Source organism: Ixodes scapularis, unplaced genomic scaffold (assembly GCF_016920785.2).
Source record: "Ixodes scapularis isolate PalLabHiFi unplaced genomic scaffold, ASM1692078v2 PGA_scaffold1__304_contigs__length_218370807, whole genome shotgun sequence".
Taxonomy (NCBI): Eukaryota; Metazoa; Arthropoda; class Arachnida; order Ixodida; family Ixodidae; genus Ixodes; species Ixodes scapularis.
Genome location: NW_024609846.1, coordinates 185971773 through 185980820, shown reverse-complemented (window position 1 = coordinate 185980820; position 9048 = coordinate 185971773). Strand labels below are relative to the sequence as shown.

At 48.6% G+C, this 9048-nt stretch overlaps 1 protein-coding gene across 1 annotated transcript; it reads right to left on the bottom strand.

The window, feature by feature from the left end:
* Positions 1-262: 262 nt before the first annotated feature.
* Positions 263-3555, bottom strand: LOC115317080. The gene has a single exon (XM_040222053.2). It carries the CDS (start codon positions 3553-3555, stop codon positions 292-294), a length of 3264 nt encoding a protein of 1087 aa, XP_040077987.2. The 3' UTR covers positions 263-291.
* Between the last annotated feature and the right edge of the window lie 5493 nt (positions 3556-9048).

The window sequence follows — 9048 nt, the reverse complement described above, 5'->3', positions numbered from 1 at the left end:
CTGCTGCTCCGCCCTGTAACCTGATCTCGAAATAAAGCCACAAAAAGGACACAAAGCGAGGATGGATCTTTTTCTTTTTATTTAATAGGCATATATCTAAGAAATTCTCGAGACACGGAGAAACAAAGGGAGCGTGACAGCTCTTTATACAAGCATCAAACACTCGGCGGGGGGAAAAACCCTCGCGCTAAATGAAAATCACACAACAAAATGGCTCTTTACACAACCCTCTGTGTGTACACACGCGGACGCATCAGTCTGAAATGATGGAGATCAGAGAAAGCACTTCACTTAGAGGCTCCAATGTCCGAAAGGAAGAGTTGAAACGCCGTCGGTGTCGATGAAGCGCTTGTTGTCAAACGGGTTGAGTCCTATCTTCTCCACGGCAACAGTCTTGTTCTCGCACAACTTACGAGCGATAGTCCGCTGCGTGATCTTGTGCAGAGTTTGTTGCTCCAGAGTTTGAACGTAGAGCTCGTAGGTTAGCTTACGGGACTCGCACCTTTTCACTCCTTTCGCCCTCACATAGTGCTCTCGGGAGGCTAGCTCGAGCGAATAGAGTTTTGGTTTCAGACAAACAAATCCAAGAATGTGATCTTTTGGGAATTCATTTTTGAACACTCCTAGTTTCATTTTGTTTGCGGGAGAAAACAAGGGGTGATCGCCCGGGTACCCAGAAGTATCCAGGTGAGTTTCGGCAAGGGTCGCGAGCTTCGAGTCTACATCCGGGTCGGTGATTTGGAGAATGAACGAGTCCGTGTCGCTGTACGCTGCGCGAGCGTCGGGGAAAACGCGCCTGACCTGCTTGTAGAAAAATTCGTACATGACCAGTTTGGACATCTCTAGGATAGAGAAACCCGCGTACACGGGTTTGTTCAAGTGTAGCGTTCTCTGGGAAAACTGAAAGATCACCACGGTCGGGCTGATTGCCGCAAACTGCCTGAGGTTAGGCTTCTGCAGGTTTTTGAGCACTTCGTCCTCGCTCACGCTAATGACAACGTTATTGTACTGGCGTGGGTTTTCGATTGTCTTGTTATAAATGGAATTCATAATGAGTTTAGATAGGTTCTTTTGAAAAGCATTCGTCGCCTGTTTTCGCAGGTTGTGGTTAAAGTCGATGAAATCTTTAAGGAATGCACTCTGCGAAAACTTTAAAACGCGATGAATGGCCTTTAGCTGTAAGCCCAACTCCAGATACAGCTTGAGATTTCGGTAGTGAATGATGTAATTCCGTTTCGGGTAAAAGGTGAGAAGCAGCTTTCGCTCAGACTCTCGCTGGGGTAGGTGAAATTTTTCGACGAGCGCCTTTTGATAGGGTGAGAGCCATTCGAGCGGGACTCCTCGTTTCTCGGGAGCCAGGAGAAAGTCCGCGTGCGAATCGTGTAGCTCCCGAGGATAGTCGAGGTCCACCTCTAAAATGTAACCCTCGGGCGCGTCGTCGGTAACCTGCTGGAAGTGGAGAGCGTCGATTTCCTCGCGGTCTAGCCAGCGAAAATCTGCGCATGGAAGGGCTTGCCGCATGGTGGAAGCGTACAGGCCGTTCACGTCGAGGTCTAAAATTTGAGAAACCGCCGTGTTCGGATCAAAACATGCGGTTCCTGGCACGTTAGCCCTCGTGTTACGAATGGCACATTGAACGATTCCTCCGCGCAGACCAGCTTCGATGAACAGATACACATCCACATCGTCGAGCAGCTCCAGTTTTACCCCAGTCTGTTTAAGTGCGCAGGCGAGACTGAGCGCGGGCAGGGAAACGTAGTGTAACGGATCGAGCTCGTACGTGTCTAAAGTCCATTTCCTAAAATTTTGGAACACGTCGGCGAGAAGTAGGCAGTCGAGTTTCAGGTAGCAGTCACTGTATTCTCCTAGGCTTTTGAAATTGAATGTTTCAAAGACGGTTTGGGCGTGACGGTAGTCCTCCTCCGAAATTTGGCTGTCGTTAAGCTTGTTGTAAAACGACTCGCGGGGCGGTAGCTCGGGCTCCCGGTAAGCCTCGAGACTGGTCACATAGTCGTAAGGAAATACGCCTTTCCGCGCCAGAAGCTCAACGTGCTGCCGAAAAGCCTGCTTTAGACAGCACAGGTTTTCTAGTCCCTTGGAACGGAGGTCCTGAACCAGCGCGTCCAAGCTGGCGGGGAGAAAGGCCAGACTGTCGAGAAACCGCAGGTTACCCACGTCGAGTCGCTTAAATTGCTGGCAGCTAGTGGCGAGCACTTTAATATCTTTAGACTCGAATAAGTCGAGTTTGGGTAGTATAAAGGCCAGGTCATACGAATGGTTGTGCGCGAGCACTGGAATGACTTTCTTGTTTACTCTCAGATTTAAATTGCATCCCTGACACAACGACTGCCTGTACGATCCGCTAAAGTGATCGTGATCTCTGACTTTTCTCTTTCGATTTCCAAACGATTCGCCACAAATCGCGCAGTGAGAGGCAGACGCGTGAGCCTCTTCGTCCACGCTCACCATTGGCACTTCCTCACTTCGAATCGATTCGCCAATGAGCTTGGACAATTGATTAAGGATGGAAATGAACTTTTCCACGCAGTCCTCGCCCCGGTACAAAAACTGCTCGACGATGCGCGAGTCCGTGGATCGGATTACGAGTATGCAAAAGGAACTGGGGACGTGCTTCTCGTAAGCCTGACCCATGTTTTCCGCTTCCAGAATGGCCTCGAAATCGTAGACGCAAAAGTAGGGGAAAGGTTCCATCGCCTGTGGGCTCCGGAAATACAGCGCGTCCCCCTTTGCAGGACACACTGTTCGGACTGCCTTCTTTTCCTTACACAGCGATAAATGACTTCCCAGCGCAGTGCGAAAGCGAAAGCCCATCATACACCTTTTACAGCGAAACCGGTGACTCTCCTTGTTCGCGAAAAGTCCGGCAAAGTTGGTGATCAGAACAAAGTGATCGTCTATCAGGAGCAAATCCACGTGCTTCTCCCGCTCGCTGTCGTTGACTTTGAGCGGGTAGACGAACCTTTGATCTCGATCATAACCGTACACGTTCACAGACACGGAGTTTTTTCTCTCGAAAGCCTGCACGTCTTGCGGAAACGTCACTGGATACGCGGTGGGGAACCAATACTTGCCAAAATGTTCTCGGTAGCAAGAAGCTCTCGATCGATTAGAGGGTGCGGGATGGAGACCGGCGAGCACAGAAAACACAAAGCACATGTTTTTCTCCGACTCCTTCAGTTGCTCGGTCACATTCACTAGACACCTTCTGCTGGGTAGTTCCCCGGGTAACACAAAACGCGCACAACCGACCGTGGGCGGAATGAAACGTCCCACGGTGATGGTGCAGGTCTGAATGGCGACGACGACAAGCCCAGATCCTCGTTCTTGATACTGTTCGAGGCGAGCAGAGATTTCGGCGCATGCAGTCTGTAGAGCATCGCGAATGCTACCTTCGGCCCAAACCGTGTGGACTAAAGAATGAAAGTAGTGCACGCTGAATTCAAATTCGTCGTCACCGCTGAGACGAGTCATTTCCACGGTTAGTGTGATGAAAAACCGCAATGGCATTTCATAATGCCTAAAAACATTGGCCATTGCGTCGGACTGAAGCCGAAAAAGTGTGGATACATCGTGAGACTCGTCGTCGCGCTCGTGCAAATGCATATCATAACGCGCGGTAAAGTTTCGAAAGGCGCACAGTGAGTTGATGAACGGAAGGCAATCTTGCGGCGGGATATTGTGAACCTGGGCCAGATGAACTTGTAACGACTCCGCGCTGGAGTACTGCTGCCGCTCTCGCGCATCACACAAGTGGCAGGTTACCATTTTTTTTTCTGGAGTTGTCCCGAGCGGCTCACAATTTTGTTTTAGTCAGAGCACGAGAAAGTGATGACCGGTGACCGCTCGTCACCACTGGTTTTCTCCATCGTGAGTCCCTTCATCGCCCTCATGCTCTGGAGATCTTCCTCATTCAGTTCGGCAAACCGCTTGGGTAAAAATACTTTTACCACATTGCTCTCCAGCTGCAGAGTCACACAAACGGATGGCCCGTAACGGGTGTCCATTCGCCTCACCTCCAGCACGGGTATCTTGACGTTACACGGAATGGCGCCCATGCTGACAAACAAAGACGACGACGACGCTCGCAGTGACGACAGCTTGTTCAGGACCCCGTCCATTTTGGGTTGACCGGAGGGCGGCGATGGCTCGAGGTGGGACGACAGTCTGGAAATAATGACACATTAGTATACGGCGGCCCTACAAAGCTTTTTCTTTTTCAGCATTACCTTTTTCTTCCGGAGAGAAAGCAGTGAAGACACTTAAGGGACGATACCTCGGATTATATATACCGAGCGGATTGCGTAATGACGACTCGCTGTGCAAGCAACACGTGCGTAGGAAAAGAAAAAAACCGAGCCTGAAAACAAAAGAGCTAGCGAGCCAGCGTCAAAACAACGTATTCAACTTGCATATAAGAAAAAATCGCATTCCGAGCTTTCGAGACATGTCCAAACCTGCATATACTTCCTGCTAGACGACTTTGAAGCGAGCGGTCAACTCGGACCTTGGAGAGCCTCCGCTTATTTTTTATTTTCCTTCGTTGCTTAATCACTGTTAATCGCTGCTCGCGTACGCGCTGTCGCTATAAACCGCAGTGTTGCGACGCGTGTTTAAATTAGCATTTATCGCGAAGCTAAAGAGCGCCGCGCGGGAATGTGCTTCGCGCGAGTACTTAGAAACGTGTCTGCGATGCCTTTTTTTCCACTCGTCTACGAGCGTAGCACGCGAGGTCACCGACATGTCTTCGGATCTGGACAAGGTCAGGCGCGTTTTCCCCGACGCTCGCGCAGCGTACAGCGACACGGACTCGTTCATTCTCCAAATCCCCGACCCGGATGTAGACTCGAAGCTCGCGACCCTTGCCGAAACTCACCTGGATACTTCTGGGTACCCGGGCGATCACCCCTTGTTTTCTCCCGCAAACAAAATGAAACTAGGAGTGTTCAAAAATGAATTCCCAAAAGATCACATTCTTGGATTTGTTTGTCTGAAACCAAAACTCTATTCGCTCGAACTAGCCTCCCGAGAGCACTATGTGAGGGCGAAAGGAGTGAAAAGGTGCGAGTCCCGTAAGCTAACCTACGAGCTCTACGTTCAAACTCTCGAGCAACAAACTCTGCACAAGATCACGCAGCGGACTATCGCTCGTAAGTTGTGCGAGAACAAGACTGTTGCCGTGGAGAAGATAGGACTCAACCCGTTTGACAACAAGCGCTTCATCGACACCGACGGCGTTTCAACTCTTCCTTTCGGACATTGGAGCCTCTAAGTGAACTGCTTTCTCTGATCTCCATCATTTCAGACTGATGCGTCCGTGTGTGTACACGCAGAGGGTTGTGTAAAGAGCCATTTTGTTGTGTGATTTTCATTTAGCGCGAGGGTTTTCCCCCCCGCCGAGTGTTTGATGCTTGTATAAAGAGCTGTCGCGCTCCCTTTGTTTGTCCGTGTCTCGAGAATTTCTTAGATATATGCCTATTGAATAAAAAGAAAAAGATCCATCCTCGCTTTGTGTCCTTTTTGTGGCTTTATTTCGAGATCAGGTTACAGGGCGGAGCAGCAGGAGAGCTTTAAAGCGGGAGAGGAAAATTGCTTGCGCACGAGTATGGAAATGTGTGTGTGTCGTTCCGTCGGTATAGTCGCTCGCCGAGAATGTTTTGAAGAGCCCAGTGTTCACCGAACGAAGACCTCGGTGCCGTATTCACTACGTAAAGACCGGGTGATGCTGTCTCTTGACCAATCTCGTCGCACACGAACGTGCCACGAAACCAGGGACGCGTGCAATGATTTCCCGCGAACATTGGGTAAAATTCGTGCTCTTCCATTTTAGCCGGCAAACTTGACGTTTCTCTCCTTGTCAATTTCCAGGACGCGAGGCTATTGCTGACATAAGCTAGAACCATGATATTTAGCAGGGCCACTTGAATGCTTTACGCTGGGGCGAAGATGTAGCACGGCCTGTGAACTTCAAAGTTTTACCGTGACCCCAGCTAAACATTTAGCGGCACCCAGCTGGTGCTAAGGGAATCTTCAGATGACGCCCAAATTTAGCGGGTCGAAGCTTTTACCACTAGATGTCAGCAATTTTAGCATTTAACTCTTCAAAGCTCTAACACTAGATGGTGCCTATAAAAAAAATTTAAAAAAAAATCGCTGGGTCCGGCATGGTCTTTGAGCTTCAAGACTTTGCGCTGGCCCGCAAAATTACGCAGGCCCACTTCAAAGCTTTACGTTGGCCCAACAATTAACACGGTCCGCCAGCTTCAAAGTTTTACCGTGACCTCACCCCCAATGCAGTGGCACCCAGCTGGTGCTAATTGGGACCTTCACACGACGCTCAAAATTTATAGCAGGTCCAAGCTTTTACCACCAGATGGCACTCAATTTTTAACGAGGACCACTTCACAGTTTGAACACTAGATGGCGCCTATTCCCGAAATTCGCTGGGTCTTTACAAAGTTTTACGAGCTCGCCCCAAATTTTAGCAGGGCTACTTTAAAGCTTTACGCTGGACCAAGATGTATCACGATCCGCGGGCTCCAAAATTTTACCGTCACCTCAACCCCCAACCATTCAGCGGGACCCAGCTGCTGCTATCCGGGACCGTCACATGATGCCCAAATTTAGCGGGTCGAAGACCCCAAATGCATCAGCTAAGGGGGCGCCATGAGGCTACGAGTCCGCGAACACCGTTTGAATCGCGCGAAATCACGTGATAAGAAGACGAGCAACGCTAGAGCCCGGCGATGCAAATAATATTACACGACCATCGTCACATGACCTGCGGCAATGTCGTATGCTGTTTTTCAATCGTATTACAAAAGCCAGGTAGCAGGAAAGCACGTGATCTGGTTTGCACACACACACGGACAACTAAGACGAGTTAAGCCGTCTGGGAAGCAGTGTGCTTCTAGCTCAGGGGGTAGAGGGTCGGGCTCCTGTGCACAAGGTAGCGAGGTCGATTCCCAGCCGCCGCAGAGCCTTTTTTAGCGATTAAAAGCCATTTACCGCGCAGCGATTCAAATAATATCACGTGACCGTCATGTGACATCACATGAGCGCCCCTCTATCGGACGCAACTCAAACCCTATGTGAAATCACGTGAGCGCCCTCTGTCGGACGCAAGTCGGACCATGTGTGAGATCACGTGAGCGCCCTCTGTCGGACGCAACTCGAACCCGGGGAAAATCACGGTGGTGACGACATCTCTGTACGTGTCTTTCCCACACTTCTGGCACGCGCCGCGTACGTGACTGATAACATCGGCTGTTAACACCTTGTTAAGCATGTGTTAACATCCTTAACGAGGTGTTAACATTGGCTACGTGACCTCACACCTATACCACGTACGTGACTCGAGGGCGGGACCTCGATGGGCTCCGATTGGTCACTGGGATGGGAGAGGGGGCAGGTGCCCCGCCCCACTGCTCTGTGATTGGTCGGATCGGGGTAGGCGCTGTGATTGGTCGGATCGGGCCCCGCCCACAGGGCAACGCCCCTAGCAACGGGCAACGCCCCTAGCAACGGTTTGTTTACAAGTTGGCCTAACTGGTACACTTTTACTACTACTAACCTGGCATCAACTTATTTTGTGGCCTCGCTTTGACAAGAGCTAATCCTCTTGGCTCGAATCTAGAACCTTTAAAATCAGTCGGACTGAATTTGTGAAGCCCTCTAAATACTTTCACTCTGAACAAAAAAGAAAGTTTCCGCTCGCGAAGATGCCGTACCTGTGATGCCTCTTTTTGAGGCCGCTGCAAATTCCGGAAACCGAAAGGCTGTTTCTCTCGAGCTCTTCCCTGTTACTTTTTCCACTCTTTCTCTACTCAAAAAGCGTTATCGCCGAGCTGTTGACTCAAATCAGCAGACTTTGTTGACCCCTCTTTATACCGAACAAGAAACTATTTCCGTGTATCTGGCGGGTTGAGCACAAGCGGTGGTGAAATATCTCGTTCTCTCTTTTTAGTGGCCAGCAAAACAACAACAAAATAAAAAGTCAGAAGGAATACAATTTTGCAGACCTTCGTCGAAGTTTTCCTACTGGCAAAGAAGTTTCCTGAAAATCCGGCTTCGCCGCACGTTCGTAGTCTTCGTACAATTTTGTGAAGATAGAAGATACAACAAACGCTTCACTGCCGATCGAGAAAAAAAAAACCAGAGCTGTTTAAATTTCATTGATATTGAAACAAAGCAGGTGTTCTAGTCTGTGCACGCTACGTTTAAACTTTGTTTTTAATGATTACCAGATACATATAAAACCACAGAGCAATAACAATTTAAAAAAACGGGTAAATTATTAAAAACAATATAAAAAAATAAGAGAAAATCACGACCTCTTTTTTATCTTTGCATTCGAAACATTTACGTCTCTACGTTAGTCAAAGAGATCACAAAGTAATTTTGAATTAAAATCGAAAAAAAAGTACTTTCATGTCGACTTCTACACACACACACACAAAAAAAAAACATAGCTTGTTTATAAAATTAGTTGCTACCTCAACTACTTTAGTGTAATTTGTACACTAACACCCCTGTTTCAGGGGCATTTCAATCGTCTTTCTGGCCTAACGCTTTCACAGAATTAGCGAACAACCTAGAGGTACGCGGAGAGTAAAAACCGCAAGATGGTTTCCAGATTCTATGAATCTCTTCGTTCAATTGGCCTTTGGGATGCCCACCGTAAAGCAGGTATATAAATTTCGCGCCTCATGGGCATTAAAAATGACATTTATAGTTAAAAGCTTTGAAGAATTGCAGAAACAGTGGCACATAGAGTCTTGATTGCGGGTTGAGTCACTTCTGGTCAAAGGCATTTGGCATAAATGCCATTTGAAATGTTCGTGATTCAGAGGTACACGTGCCGACTCTATTATATACTTTTTCCGTTCGGTACGCTTACTGACTAGGCTTTTCTGCGGTTAAAGCCAATATCCAGCGTTGCAAGAGGGAGGAACAATAAGAACTTTTTTTTTTTTTCTAATGCTGAGCTAAGAGAACAGAAAGAGCCACTGTGGCACTGAGCCAGAACTT

Coding starts and splice junctions, on each gene's coding strand:
- LOC115317080 (XM_040222053.2), bottom strand. CDS start 3,555: ATGGCCAATGTTTTTAGGCATTATGAAATGCCATTGCGGTTTTTCATC.